This window comes from Phocoena phocoena, chromosome X, assembly GCF_963924675.1.
Source record: "Phocoena phocoena chromosome X, mPhoPho1.1, whole genome shotgun sequence".
NCBI classification, from domain to species: Eukaryota; Metazoa; Chordata; class Mammalia; order Artiodactyla; family Phocoenidae; genus Phocoena; species Phocoena phocoena.
Genome location: NC_089240.1, coordinates 62,742,092 through 62,758,217, shown reverse-complemented (window position 1 = coordinate 62,758,217; position 16,126 = coordinate 62,742,092). Strand labels below are relative to the sequence as shown.

Here is a 16,126-nt window from a genome sequence, read left to right as displayed (position 1 = left end):
GAAAAAAAGGAAATTGCGTATTTTCTGAGTAGTTCAAGAATATGAGTTGACCAGCATAATGAACAGTAAGATAATAAATTTAAGAGCTATTAGAGTAGGTTTTATTTTTTTTAAAGATTTTTTTTGATGTGGACTATTTTTTAAAATCTTTATTGAATTTGTTACAATATTGCTTCTGTTTTATGTTTTAGTTTTTTGGCTGCGAGGCATGTGGGATCTTAGCTCTGCAACCAGGGATCGAACCCACACCCCCTGTATTGAAAGGCGAACTCTTAACCACTGGACCGCCAGGGAAGTACCCTACAGGAGGTTCTAAAATTAAGTTTACACATGCTGGTAAATGCTTTTTATGATAAATACTACTGTAACTTGAATTATATACTCTGTCACCTCCAGATGTACTCTATTTCTGTCTCATTATTTGTTTTATGGAAACAATTCACTACTTCCTGCTATTCTTTGAGCAAAACAAGTGTGATTTATACATGGCAGAAAAAGTTACTATGACCATCATATGGCCAAATTCTAAGTTTACAGGAAAAAATGAGATTATAAGGGTTGACACTTAAAAGTAATTATTCTATCAGTGATAATTAGAAATTCTGTACTATGCTAGAAATCAATTTTGGTATTAAACTGTCACAGTTTGAAGCATAAACCTGATGATACTAGCTGGAACATAAACCATAGATACAATTTTTCCCTGACCTTATCTAGAAAACAAGACATTTGGTATGCATTTTCAGAGGTTTCCACTTTGTCTATAAAAATATACCTTCAGTTTTGCAGCAGACAAATGATTTTTGCAGGCACACACAATATATTAAAAGTTAGAGATTCTGGGTATGGGGGTAATAATGGGGTCCTACAGAGGGAGGTGGAAAAGTGTTTGCGCAAAAAATTACAGTCACATATCAAATAGTATCTTTTTTTCCCCCTCTTCTTTTACTGGTCTAGGACTGTGGATTTCAAATTAGGCACAAATTTTAAAAGTGGCTTTAAAAGGCTTGACCTTGTATGAAGAAATGATTGTTCTCTTTACTGGGATGAATGTTTGCCTTAAAAAGTTAACTAAAAGCAATTAAGACTAATATGATAAATAAAATATTCAGTCCCAGATACTTTATTTTTAGCACTAAGAATTACAAATAATGCCTATATACAGGCACAAATTTGAAGTTGAATTAATGCAATGTAAAGCTTTCATTATGTTAAAAATTCAAATCTAGAAGAATTAGAGGGTGGTACTCTCACAATAACGTGAAGAGAAATAGAGAAATATGCACGTACCAATGAAAAGGCAATGTATGGCTAATTTATAAACTAAAATACTTTTGTCTAAATACTTATCTTTCCTCATTAATAATATCCAAATGTTTACAAAGGATCCTCAAAAAGAGGATTAAGAGTATTTAATCAATTATGAATCAGCCACTTTAGGTACAGCTTTTCGATTAGCTCTCTCTCTTTCTCAAAGTAGATTATCATAACTCCAGAAAGGGGTTAGCAGTGGCTTTCATGGGGGGCGGGTCTAGACACCTCCTAAGATGTCTGAAATCTTGAAACATTCCTTAAAGGTCATAATTGTGTGTATTTCCAAATGAAGGAAAGGATACATAAAGGGAAATAAATGAGGAGACTTGAGGCTATGAAATGTGTCAGATGTCAAATGAATTCTTTTGGGGGTGGGAGTAGAGGACAAAATGGGATTTACTGAATTAAATGGAAAAAATAAGGTTCTTGGTTTCAGGTGCAATGCAGATCTCAGACAATGATTTCAATTTTAATCCACTCATTACAAAGGGCAACCCTGCCCACACCTGAAATTTTTAACATACTTATTATGGCTTTGCCATAAAACAGCATGTTAACAGTCTCTACATTCAAAAGGATGCTTGCAAACTTCATTCATATTAAAATCTACGCAGAATCGTTGGCAATACATTAAGAGTTACATTACATTCTGTAAACCATGGCATATCACATTTTACATTACGCAAAGAGACAATATTTACAAGTCTTAAGGAGTTTAAATATTTTATCCACTAACATAAGTGATAATTTAGCAAAGTGCAGGACAAAACCAGTGCTATTAATTACATGTCCTTTAAAAGCAGGTAAGAGTAAAACCATTTCTAGAAGCTACCAAAAGCTTATTTATGTATGTCCAGTAAGGGATTACAGAGCATTAAGTAGCCTAGAAAAATGATGCATATTTAGAAACAGTGAGTATGAAAATTATAAGGCAGCATGCTCAGAACATGTTTTTGTTTTTTAAACACCAGCACTGATGTTTATTTTTAGTGGCTATATATATATATATATATATATATATATATATATACACATATATGTATGTGTGTGTGTGTATTTATTTAAAAATTGACAGTGCAAAACACAAGCCTCATTTAACAACAAAAAAGATGTGCAAAATTTCTTCTTAAACCAACACAAATGAAAGTGTGAGGAGAATATTCTACCATTATAAAGAATAAGTTGAACACAGCAAAGGAGACCATCTTCATTCCAAAATCATCTACAAGGCACTAAGGGTAGGAAATGACAGGTAATACAGAAGTGACTGAATAAAATCCCTCAGTCAGGTCGGAATATGGGATATTTTGGTAAGAATTCTATTAGTATTACCTGTAAAATAAAAATAAACAAGAATATATTGACAAAATAATTTTCATTTACTATAAATTATATATAACCCAGAGAGTCTATAATCATTTTTCACAGGCCTATATTTTGATCCTGTACTATAAAGCAAGTGAAATATAGAAAACAGTTATAAAAGGAACTTACCACAAATTATCATTAGACTGGCAATTAAACTGGAAAACATAATTACTGTAGCTAATAGCTTTATCACCTGATTTACAGTAACTGTTTAGGTGCAGAAAAGCAAACCCTATTACATTTTAATGTCTTTCCCATCTTCCCTCAATCCCCCCCTTTCTTTTTTAGCAAAGTCGAAGGGATTAAAATTTTGTTACATGGATTAGAAGAAATACCTTTATATATATTACGTCCCTCTATTTTTTCAATTAAAGCAGCTAATATCGGTTGAGTATTACTATCTTTTAGAAGTTTTTTGTAAAAAATAATAAAGTGTTCAAGTGGATTAAAACATTTTAATTTAAAACAGGTTTGGAAATATAATAATAAAAACTTAAGATGTTTATAAATTTATATAAACTTACAATAGTTTATATAAGATTTTACCTATAGAGAATTTTAGATTTGTGGTCATTTGCACATTTTCCCCAAAACTATTCAAAGTAGAGAAAGATACATAATAATCCTTATTTATGAAATAGAAATGGAATGTTTATTATTAAATATATACTATATGTATATAAAAGCTTGTACATGTAAATACTACATGTATTTAAAGCTTGGATGAATTTCATATTCTTTTGAATGTTAATGATGCTGAATTTGTCACTTTGGTTATATGTGGATTTATGCTTTATGACTAAGATTGCATAGCTTTTATTAAAAAAAAAAAATTAGGATCTATAGTTTCTTCACTGAAAGTTAAATATCAGCTAAGAAAAAAAGCCAGGGAAAGGAATCCAGAATTCAGAAGTCAATTCCTATTTTATGTAAGTTTTGACAAGATTACATTTAGAAATATTTTGTTCAGCAGCAGCTGTGCCCATCACCATATGCGATGGTTTGCATGTATGTTAAAAAGAAGATTAAGGTTATGCAGTGTTTTCATCTGAGCATACTAGCTAAGATTTTTCTAAGATCTAAATAATTGTCAGCTTTCAAGATATTTTATGTTGGCTACAAATCTAAAAAAGGTGAAAGGAAACCTCTATGTTCCAAATGACAAAAGTTCAAGCTGAGGAGAAAAAAGGTAGAAAGATTTGACAAATGATAAATCACAATGTAACATTCAGGATGGAATCCAAAAAATGTAATTAAAGGTAACTGCATACTTACATACTCCATCATATTGCTAGTTTCACATTTCCTTTTAGTCAACTTCCAGTGCAAAGCAAGCTAAGAAAGTAAAGTTTGTTAAGAATTTTGATAGCAATTTACACTAATTATTACCTACACATTTGAATAAATCGCCGAACAATAATCCAGGAATAAGATACAAAACATTGCATTTAAAAATACTTTGTAAAGGGTATATATTAAAAATTGAGTATTAGTTCTCTAATCCATGCATTTGTGGCCTGAAAAATTCCCATTTTTTCAATTTATTAATGGAAGTATGAATGGGACACTTACTTGCTTAAACTTTCTTACCTTGTGATATAATCTGTTATTTTCCCACTCTAACAACTTCTGAATTGATCTTCTGGTCTAAGAGAAAGAATCAAGACTTTGTTACAAGATGAATTGAAGAGCTTTGTAAACTATGTGTATCTATATTCTTCTGCTTACTTGTAAGATCCCATTATTCTCTCCTCTTTTTCTTTTCAAAATGAAATATGTACAAATTACTCTGTGTTGTGAGTCCATTCACTGGGCTATTATAAAAACATTACCAGGGGCTTCCCTGGTGGCACAGTGGTTGAGAGTCCGCCTGCCGATCAGGGGACATGGGTTTGTACCCTGGTCTGGGAGGATCCCACATGCCGCAGAGCGGCTAGGCCTGTGAGCCATGGCTGCTGAGCCTGTGTGTCCGGAGCCTGGGCTCTGCAACGGGAGAGGCCGCGATGGTGAGAGGCCCGCGTACCACAAAAAAACCCAAAAAACAAAACAAACATTACCAGTACTCCTAGTAGTCCATTTATGAACCTAAATCTAGATTTTCATATACATTTTCACAGGGTTACTTTTTTAATATACATGTAATATGCCAAGCTAATCTGATTACTCATAGAAAATTTTCCTATCAGAGCTCTTAGCACAACACCTGGCAAATAGCAGTCAGTCAACGTCTACAGGTTGAATAAAACAAGCCAACATATATCAGAATTTCCACTGAAAAGAAATATAAAAACAGCCAGTAGGAAAACATGTATTTAGAGGAAAAAATATAAACAACAGAAGCAGCACTGTAGTAAACAGGAGGACAGAGGACAAGTTTCTCCATCTGGAGTGCATATATTTTGCAAGGAATAAGAAAAGTTTGCAAAATCTTCAAAAACATTAAAATTAAGGATTGTTAGGCATTTTTGATTTTTAAGAAAGGGTTTATAAGGTTTCTGATAAAAAAGGCTAGTAGGCATTGTTAAATTTTAAAACTACTCGTTAAAATTAAATGATTTACAAACAGACTATATCTGACATGATTTCCAAAGCACCAACATAAGAAACTATTCTAACTGTTCAACCATGTAAGTTAACAATGACAATTGTATTCAGCTCATCTACAGTGGGCCAGATCAGCAACAATGCCAGTTAAAGTATACTACTGGGCCACTGTACTTGATACAATCTCTCTAAACAAAATCAGATGGGTAACAAATAAGTAAATTGGATGAGTAGTTATAAATCTTTACACAAAGAAAACCCCAGGCCCGGATGGCTTCAATGATGAATTCTACCAAACAGTTAAAGAAGAAATAATACTATGAATATAAATGCAAAATTCTCAACAAAACACTAGCAATCATTATATCATGACCAAGTGGAATTTATCCTAGGAACACAAAAACAAAATGATGTAATACATTATATTAATAGAATAAAGAACAAAACCCACATGATCATCTTCATAAATTTAGAAAAGGCAATGGACAAAATACAGTACTCATTCATGATAAATATCCTAAAAAAAAACTAGGAATAAAAGGGAACTTCCACAACCTAATAAAGGGCACCTATGAAAAACCTCCAGCTAACATCACACTAAATGGAGAGAGACTAAATATTTTCTTCCTAAGATTAGGAACAAGACAAGGATGTCTTCTCCCACTACTTTTATTCAACATTGTCCTAGATGTTATAGCCAGGGCAATTAGACAAAATAATAAATAAAAGGCATCCAAATTGGAAAAGGAAAAGTGAAACCATCTCCATTTGCAGACAACATGATCTTATATAGAGAAAACTCTAAAGCACTACTAGAACTAATAAATAAGTTCAGCAAATTTGCAAGAAACAAGATTGTGGTAGGTAGAATTCTGGCCTCCATGATCTTCACCTCCTGGAATTACACCTGTGAATGTTACATTACATTGCAAAAGGGACATTGCTGATATAATTAAAGTTACTAGTCATTTGGCTTTAAAATAGGGAGATTATTTTAGATTATTTTGGCAGACCCAGTGTAATCTCATAAGCCCTTAAAAGCAGAGAATTTTTTCTGGCTGATGGAAGAATAGTCAGAGGGGTTTGAAACACAAGAAGTACTCAAACCACCATTGTTGGCTTTAAGGTGGAAAGGTCACATAGAAAGTCTAAGGAAGAAATGATTTCTGCCAAAACCTGAATGAGCTTGGCAGTAAATTATTTCCCAGAATCTCCAGAAAGGAATGCAGCCCTGCCAGCACCTTGATTTTGGCCTTGTGAGATCCTAATAAGAGAACACAATTGAGCCAGCCACACTGTACTGAGACTTCTGACTGTGAAATAAAAGGGTGTTGTTTTAAGCCATTAAGTTTGTGGAAATTTGTTATGCTAGATAGAAAAGTAATACAAGGTTCAACATATAAAAATAAATTTTATTTCTATGTATAAGCAAGGAACAATCTGAAAATGAAAGTAAAAGATCAATTCCATTCACAATAGATTTTTTCTTTTTATATGTTAATCCCATCCTCCTAATTTATTCCTATTCACACAGATTTAAGAATAAAATATTTAGGAATAACTTTAACAAGAGAAGTATGAGATGTGTAAACTGAAAACTAAGAAACACTGCTAAAGGGAATTCCTTGGTGGTCCAGTGGTTAGGACTCTGTGCTTCCACTGCCGGGGGTCCGGGCTTAATCCCTGGTCATTGCTAAAATAAATTAAAGAAGAGGTAAATAAATGGAAAATATCCCATATGTATTCATGAGTTATAAGACTCATGTAATAGCATTTACAACATATGGTGATGGGAAAATTGGATATCCAAAAGAAAAATGATAAATTTGGACCCCTATCTCACACCATACACAAAAACTAACTCAAAACGGATCAAAGACTGAATCATAAGAAATTAAACTTTAAAACAACTAGAAGAAAGCACAGGAGTACACCTCTATAATCTTGAGTTAGGCAAAGCCCTCTTAGATATGATATAAAAGGCACAAGAAAGAAAATTTTAAGAGATAAGTTTGACTTAATCAAATTAAAAGTTTTGTGTGTCAAAGATACCATCAAGATAGTAAGAACCCATCCAGAATGCCAATGTGAGGACCTTATGAAAGTCTCTTCCCTGGAGAGACAACTATTAAATTTGTCAGTATTAGTAAGTACAATCATTCAAATGTTCTAGAGATTGATCAAAGGGTTTACAACAGACTGAGAAGTATTCATTCAACAAAATCTATTGAAAATAAGTAAGAACAGTGGGAAGCCTTGGTATTAGAGCTAGGCACTATACTCATATCCACAGCTCTGCCTTGTGGAAGAACTGTTTAAGCAAGCTTGGGAGCTGAGTGTCAGGCAGTTCCCATATCTTCCAGATACTTAGAGTGGAACGGCTCTTCTGGGTAGTTTTGGCAGATGGTGAAAATAGGCAGATCCCATTTTCCACAGCTCTGTGTTATAGAATGCCTATATCAAGTGGGTGGTGGCAGCAGGGCAGCACCCATTTCCCTACCTACAACTTCTGCAAAATAGGCAGCACAGTTGGTGAAGAGTGCAGCCCCCCTTTCTGGCACACATCTATATCGTGGGAGAGCTGTTATAGTTGGTTTGACAACTGAGTGGCAGTTCTTACCTTTCCAGCTTCCTAGGGCAGATATATTCTTGGTTGATTTGACCGATGGGGAATATTAGCAGACCCCACTCTCCCTGGTTTTAGGTTAAAAAAGTATCCACAACTAACATCATACTAAATGGTGAAAGACTGTAAGCTTTTCCTCTAAGACAGAAGGAAGGCAATGATGCCCATGCTTGCCACTTCTATTCAACATATTACTGGAAATTCTAGACAGAGCAATTAAGCAAGAAAAGAAATAAAAGGTATCCAAATAAAAAGGAAGAATTATCTCTCTTTGCAGGTGACAATATCTTATGTGCAGAAAACCTTAAAGAATCCACAAAAAATCCTGTTAGAGTTGATGAACAAATTCAGGAATATTTCAGGATATGAAATCAACATGCAAAATTCAGTTGCATTTCTATACAAGAACAGCAAACAATTCAAAAGAGAAATTAAGAAAACAATTACATTTCCAATAGTTTCAAAAAGAATAAAATACTTAATAAATTTAAGCAAGAAGGCAAAAGACTTGTACACATAAAGTTACAAAATGATGCTACAAGAAATTAAAGACCTAAATAAATGCAAAGAATCCTATGTTCATGGACTGGAAGACTTAATATTGTTAAGATGACAATATCATCCAAAATGATCACAGATTCAATGCAATCCTTATCAGAATCCCAGTGACTTTTTCTATAGAAATAGAAAAATCCATCTTAAAATTCATATGGAATCCCAAGAGACTCCTATTAGCCAAAAAAATCTTGAAAATGAGAAACAAATATGAAGGACTCACATTTCCTGATTTCAAAACTTACTAAAAAGCAACAATAACCAAAAAGAATATGGTACTTGCATAAAGACATATAGACCAATGGAATAGAACAGAGAGCCCAGAAATAAACCCTCGAATATCCACAACAGATTTTTTTAAATAAAATATTCTTTTTTTAAAAAAATTTACTTTATTTATTTTGGGCTGGGTTGGGTCTTCGTTGCTGCACGCAGGCTTTCTCTAGTTGTGGAGAGCAGGGGCTACTCTTTGTTGCGGTGTGTGGGCTTCTCATTGCTGTGGCTTCTCTTGTTGCAGAGCACAGGCCCTAGGCACACAGGCTTCAGTAGTTGCAGCACGTGGTCTCAGTAGTTGTGGCTCACGGGCTCTAGAGCACAGGCTCAGTAGTTGTGGCACACAGGCTTAGTTGCTCCATGGCATGTGGAATCCTCCCAGACCAGGGCTCGAACCCGGGTCGCCTGCATTGGCAGGCGGACTACCAACCACTGCACCACCACGGAAGTCCTCCATGACAGATTTTTGACAAGAGTACCAACCATTCAATGGGGAAAAAGGACTTTTCAATAAATATTGCAAGGAAAACTGGATATCCATATGCAAAAGAATTAAGTTGGATCCTAAATTTATGCCATATGCAAAAATTAACTCAAAATGGATCAAAGAACTAAACATAGGAGCGATGACCATAAAAGTCTTAGAAGAAAACATAGGAGACAGTCTTCATGACACTGGATTTTGCAGTTATTTCTTACATATGACAATGAAAGCCCAGGCAAAAAGGGGAGAATAGTTTAACTGAACTTCATCAAAATTAACATCTTTTATGCATCAAATGACACTGTCAATAGAGTGTGAAGAAAATCTAGAGGATGGCAGAAAATATTTGCAAATCACATATCTGATAAGGAATTAATAACGAGAATATATATAAAACACCCACAACTCAACAATAAATAAACAAGCTAGTTACAAAATGGGCAAAGTAATATACAAATACCCTAACCTAATATACAAAGGGCCAATAAGCAAATGTAAAAATGCTCAACACCACTAGTCATTACAGAAATACAAATCAAAACCACAATGAGATATCACTTCACACTCATTAGGGTGGCTATTATGAATAAAATGGAAAATAATGAATGTTGGTGAGGATCTAGAGAAACTGGAAACCTTGTGTACAATTTACCAGAGTAGAAATGCAGGAGAGGAAAACTTTGTGGGAACTAGGACTAGGATAGCAATACCTGAACTTAAACTGATGAACTGTTGGAAGCTCAGTGGGACAAGTTTGAGAGTTCAAAATTCCAAAGGGGCCCAGTCTTGGCAGAGACTCCCACACTTTTATGACTTTTATTACCAGAAGCCCTATCAGGTTCTCACAGTGATTTCAGAAAAATCCCCTCATTTTCTGGCAGGAGAAAGGGAAGAAGAGTCACATTTAAATATGCCCAGAACATTCTGTTCTTCTTAACAAAGCCTTCTCTCAAGAGAAACTATTGTACCAGAGCCTAACCTACTGGGGTATTACCAGAGGCCAACCAATCTTGGAGAAGGGAAATACACAATTCTAGAACCCTCTAGCTTTCCTGTCCCATGTAAAGTGGAAAACAAAACAAAACAAAATTGAGAAGCACTTGTGTAGAGCACAGCCCAGGAACACAGGCTAAATAAAAACCTTAAGCCTAATCACAATACTATAGAACACTTCTAGTCCCCCAGCACCTTGCCACTACATCAATAAGGCTTCTGTATTATAATATGAGGAATACAACTGAAAGAACTGTGCACCTCAGGTGATATCTAAGAAGTCTATAGGGAAATTCAAGGAAAATAGGCCAGACAAAATCAAGGACGCCAAGGAACGTTTAGCCTTCAATTTCCAACAGCTACAGCAAACAGTAAACACAGCCAAATGAAAATAAAATCTCACTTTAAAGGCCTATTTACCTCAGTTCCTTTCACTAGTGCATCATGTGTAGTTTTCAAACAAAAATTAGAAGTCATACTAAAAGACAAAAAAAGTTTGAAAAGGCAGAGCAAGCATCAGGACCAGACTCAGAAATGGCAGAGATGTAGAAATGATCAGACTGGGAATATAAATAAACTATGATAAATATACTACTTGCTCTTATGAAAAAAGTGGACAACATGAAAGAATAGATGGATAATGTTAGCAGAGAAATGGAAACTGTAAGAAAAATATCAAAAGGAAATGGTAGAAAGCCAAAATATCATAACAGAAATGAAGAATGCCTTTGATGGGCTCATCAATGACTGGACATGGCTGAGGAAACCATCAATGAAGATTGAAGAAATATCAGTAGAAACTTCCAAAACTAAAAGAAAAAAAGAAAAAAGAACAGAATATCCAAGAACTATGGGACAATTACAAAAGGGGCAATAGACCCATAATAGAAATATCAGAAGGTAAAGAGAGAAAGGAGCCGAGGAAATATTTAAAGCAATAATGACAACAGAATCCCCCCAAATTAATGAAAGGCATCAAACTCATAGACTGAAAAAGCTCAGAGAATACAATACTGGATAAATACCCACAAATCTACACTTAGTCATCTCATATTCAAACTGTAGAAGATCAAGGAAAAATCTTGAAAGAAGCCAGAGGGGAAAAATACCTTACATATAAAGGAGCAAGGATAAGAGTTGTATCAGACATCTCCTTAGAAACTATGCAAGCCAAGAAAAGAATGGAATGAAATATTTAAAATGTTAAAAGAAAAGGACTACCAACCCGCAATTCCATCCGTACCCAGCAAAATTGTCCTTCAAAAATGAAGGAGAAATAAAGACTTTCTTAGATGAAAAATTGAGGGAATTTGTCACCAGTAGACCCACCTTGCAAGAAATGTTAAAATAAGTTCTTTAGAAAGAAGTATAATGCTACAGATAAGAAACCTGGATCTATATAAAGGAAGAGTGTTTGAGAAGGAATAAATGAAGGCAAAATAAAATCTTTTATTTCTTCTATTCTCAACTGATCTAACAGGTAACAGTTTGTTAATAAAAGTAATGTATTCCATGATTACGGTTTATGGATAAGTAATATGAATGGCAACAATGTTATAAGGAAGGGATGGGGGTAGGAATTATAAATATTCTGTAATAATGTCATTATTCTACCTGGGAAGTGGTATTGTGTTATTTGAAAGTGGACCTGGGGGGGGCTTGAAGATGGCGGAAGAGTAAGACGCGGAGATCGCCTTCCTCCCCACGGATACACCAGAAATACATCTACACGTGTAACAACTCCTACAGAACACCTACTGAAGGCTGGCAGAAGATCTCAGACCTCCCAAAAGGCAAGAAACTCCTCACGTACCTGGGTAGGGCAAAAGAAAAAAAGAAAAAACAGAGACAAAAGAATAAGGACGGCACCAGAACGAGTGGGAGGGAGTTGTGAAGGAGGAAAAGTTTCCACACACTAGGAAGCCCCTTCGCGGGCGGAGACTGCGGGAGGCGGAGGGGGGAGCTTCGGGACCGCGGAGGAGTGCACAGCAACGGGTGCGGAGGGCAAAGCAGGGAGATTCCCGCACAGAGGATAGATGCTGACCGGCACTCACCAGCCCGAGAGGCTTGTCTGCTCACCCGCCGGGGCGGGCGTGTCTGCGAGCTGAGGCTCGGGTTTCGGTTTCGGACTGAGCGCAGGGAGAGGACTGGGGTTGGCGGCTTGAACATAGCCTGAAGGGGTTAGTGCACCATGGCTAGCTGGGAGGGAGTCCGGGGAAAAGTCTGGACCTGCCGAAGAGGCAAGAGACTTTTTCTTCCCTCTTTGTTTCCTGGTGCGCGAGGGGAGGGGTTTAAGAGCGCTGCTTAAAGGAACTCCGGAGACGGGCACGAGCCGCGGCTAAAACCGCGAACCCCAGAGACGGGTGCGAGCCGCGGCTAAAAGCACGAACCCCAGAGACAGGCAGGAGACGCTAAGGCTGCTGCTGCCGCCACCAAGGGGCCTGTGTGCGAGCACAGGTCACTCTCCACACCCCTCTTCCACGGAGCCTGTGCAGCCCGCCACTGCCAGGTTCCCGGGATCCAGGGACAACTTCCCCGGGAGAACGCACGGTGCGCCTCAGGCTGGTGCAACGTCACGCTGGCCTCTGCCGCTGCAAGCCCGCCCCGCACGCAGTGCCCCTCCCCACCCCATCCCCGGCCTGAGTGATCCGGAGCCCCCGAATCAGTGGCTCCTTTAACCCCGTCCTGTCTGAGCAAAAAAACAGACGCCCTCCAGCGACCTACACGCAGAGGCAGGGCCAAATCCAAACCTGAGCTCCTCTGAGCTGTGAGAACAAAGAAGAGAAAGGGAAATCTCTCCCAGCAGCCTCAGAAACAGCGGATTAAAGCTCCACAATCAACTTGATGTACCCTGCATCTGTGGAATACCTGAATAGACAAGGAAGGATCCCAAATTAAAGAGGTGGACTTTAGGAGCGAGATCTATGATTTTTTTCCCTTTTCCTCTTTTTGTGAATGTGTACGTGTATGCTTCTGTGTGAGATCTTGTCTGTATAATCTTGCTTCCACCATTTGTCCTAGGGTTTTTTCCGTCCATGGTTTTTTTTAAAAAACTTTTTTTCTTAATAATTAATTTTAATTGTAATAACTTTATTATACTTTACCTTTGTTCTTTCTTTCTTTCCTTCCTTCCTTCCCTCCTTTAGACAACGAATCACCCCAAATTGAGGAGGTGGTCTCTGAGAGCAAGATTTATGATTTTCCCCCCTTTACCAGTTTTTGTGAGGGTGTATGTGTATGCTTCTGTGTAAGACTTTATCTGTATAGCTTTGCTTCCAACATTGGTCCTAAGGTTGAATCTGTCCCTTTTTTTTTTCTAAATATTTTTTAATTCAATAACTATATTATACTTTATTTTATTTTTACTGTATCTTCTTTCTTTCTTTTTTCCTTCTCTCCCTCCTTCCTTCCTCCCTCCCTCCCTCCCTCCCTCCTTTCTTTCCTTCTTTGCTTCGTTCTTCCTTCCTTCCTTTCCTCCTTCTTTCTTTCCTCATACTTCTACTAATTCTCTCTACTTTTTCTCCCTTTTATTCTAAGCCGTGTGGATGAAAGGCTCTTGGTGCTCCAGCCAGGAGTCAGGGCTCTGCCTCTGAGGTAGGAGAGCCAACTACAGGTCACTGGTCAACAAGAGACCTCCCAGTTCCACATAATATTAAACGGCGGAAATCTCCCAGAGACCTCCATCTTAACACCAGCACCCAGCTTCATTCAACGACCAGCAAGCCACAGTGCTGGACAACCTATGCCAAACAACTAGCAAAACAGGAACACAACCCCACCCATTAGCAGAGAGGCTGCCTAAAATCATAATAAGGCCACAGACACCCCAAAACACACCACCAGACGTGAACCTGCCCACTAGAGAGACAAGATCCAGCCTCATCCACCAGAACACAGGCACTAGTCCCCTCCACCAGGAAGCCTACACAACCCACTGAAACAACCTTAGCCACTGGAGACAGACATCAAAAACAATGGGAACTACAAACCTGCAGCCTGCAAAAAGGAGACCCCAAACACAGTAAGATAAGCAAAATGAGAAGACAGAAAAACATGCAGCAGATGAAGGAGCAATATAAAAATGCACCAGACCTAAAACATGAAGAGGAAATAGGCAGTCTACCTGAAAAACAATTCAGAATAATGATAGTAAGGATGATCTGAAATCTTGGAAATAGAATGGACAAAATTCAAGAAACAGTTAACAAGGACCTAGAAGAAATAAAGATGAAACAAGCAATGATGAACAATGCAATAAATGAAATTAAAAATACTCTAGAAGGGATCAATAGCAGAATAACTGAGGCAGAAGAATGGATAGGTGACCTGGAAGATAAAGTAGTGGAAATAATTACTGCAGAGCAGAATAAAGAAAACAGAATGAAAAGAACTGAGGACAGTCTCAGAGACTTCTGGGACAACATTAAACGCACCAACATTCGAATTATAGGGGTTCCAGAAAAAGAAGAGAAAAAGAAAGGGACTGAGAAAATATTTGAAGAGATTATAGTTGAAAACTTCCCTAATATGGGAAAGGAAATAGTTAATCAAGTCCAGGAAGCACAGAGAGTCCCATACAGGATAAATACAAGGAGAAATACGCCAAGACACATATTAATCAAACTGTCAAAAATTAAACACAGAGAAAACATATTAAAAGCAGCAAGGGAAAAACAACAAATAACACACAAGGGAATCCCCATAAGGTTAACAGCTGATCTCTCAGCAGAAACCCTACAAGCCAGAAGGGAGTGGCAGGACATACTGAAAGTGATGAAGGAGAAAAACCTGCAACCAAATTGCGGTACCCAGCAAGGATCTCATTCAGATTTGATGGAGATATTAAAACCTTTACAGACAAGCAAAAGCTGAGAGAGTTCAGCACCACCAAACCAGCTTTACAACAAATGCTAAAGGAACTTCTCTAGACAAGAAACACAAGAGAAGGAAAAGACCTATAATAACGAACCCAAAACAATTTAGAAAATGGGAATAGGAACATACATATCGATAATTACCTTAAATGTAAATGGATTAAATGCTCCCACCAAAAGACACAGATTGGCTAAATGGATACAAAAACAAGACCCTTATATATGCTGTCTACAAGAAACCCACTTCAGACCTAGAGACACATACAGACTGAAGGTAAGGGGATGGAAAAAGATATTCCATGTAAATGGAAACCAAAAGAAAGCTGGAGTAGCAATTCTCATATCAGACAAAATAGACTTTAAAATAAGGACTATTAAAAGAGACAAAGAAGGACACTACATAATGATCAAGGGATCGATCCAAGAGGAAGATATAACAATTGTAAATATTTATGCACGCAACATAGGAGCACCTCAATACATAAGGCAAATACTAACAGCCATTAAAGGGGAGATCGACAGTAACAGATTCATAGTAGGGGACTTTAACACCCCACTTTCACCCATTTTCATCCAAAATGAAAATAAATAAGGAAACACAAGCTTTAAATGATACATTAAACAAGATGGACTTAATTGATATTTATAGGACACTTCATCCAAAAGCAACAGAATACACATTATTCTCAAGTGCTCATGGAACATTCTCCAGGATAGATCATATCTTGGGTCACAAATCAAGCCTTTGTAAATTTAAGAAAATTGAAATTGTATCAAGTATCTTTTCTGACCACAACGCCATGAGCCTAGATATCAATTACAGGAAAAGATCTGTAAAAAATACAAACACATGGAGGCTAAACAATACACTATTTAATAACGAAGTGATCACTGAAGAAATCAAAGAGGAAATCAAAAAATACCTAGAAACAAATGACAGTGGAGACACAATGACCCAGAACCTATGGGATGCAGCAAAAGCAGTTCTAAGGGGGAAGTTTATAGCAATACAAGCCCACCTTAAGAAGCAGGAAACATCTCGAATAAACAACCTAACCTTGCACCTCAAGCAATTAGAGAAAGAAGAACAAAAAA

General features: G+C 36.9%; 1 protein-coding gene across 3 annotated transcripts in view; it reads right to left on the bottom strand.

Annotated features, from left to right (window-relative positions):
* Positions 1-2,360: 2,360 nt before the first annotated feature.
* The window catches only part of CHIC1 (cysteine rich hydrophobic domain 1), a 43,196-nt gene continuing 29,430 nt past the window's right edge, over positions 2,361-16,126 (bottom strand). The window contains exons 4-6 of one of the 3 annotated variants that reach the window (XM_065901116.1): positions 4,273-4,329; positions 3,958-4,017; positions 2,361-2,646 (exon numbers count right to left, since the gene is read on the bottom strand). In XM_065901116.1, coding sequence (XP_065757188.1) covers positions 2,596-2,646; positions 3,958-4,017; positions 4,273-4,329 — 168 coding nt within the window. In that variant the 3' untranslated portion in view covers positions 2,361-2,595. The remainder of the gene's footprint in view (positions 2,647-3,957; positions 4,018-4,272; positions 4,330-16,126) is intronic. The other 2 variants (XM_065901119.1, XM_065901117.1) reach the window with 2 other exon arrangements.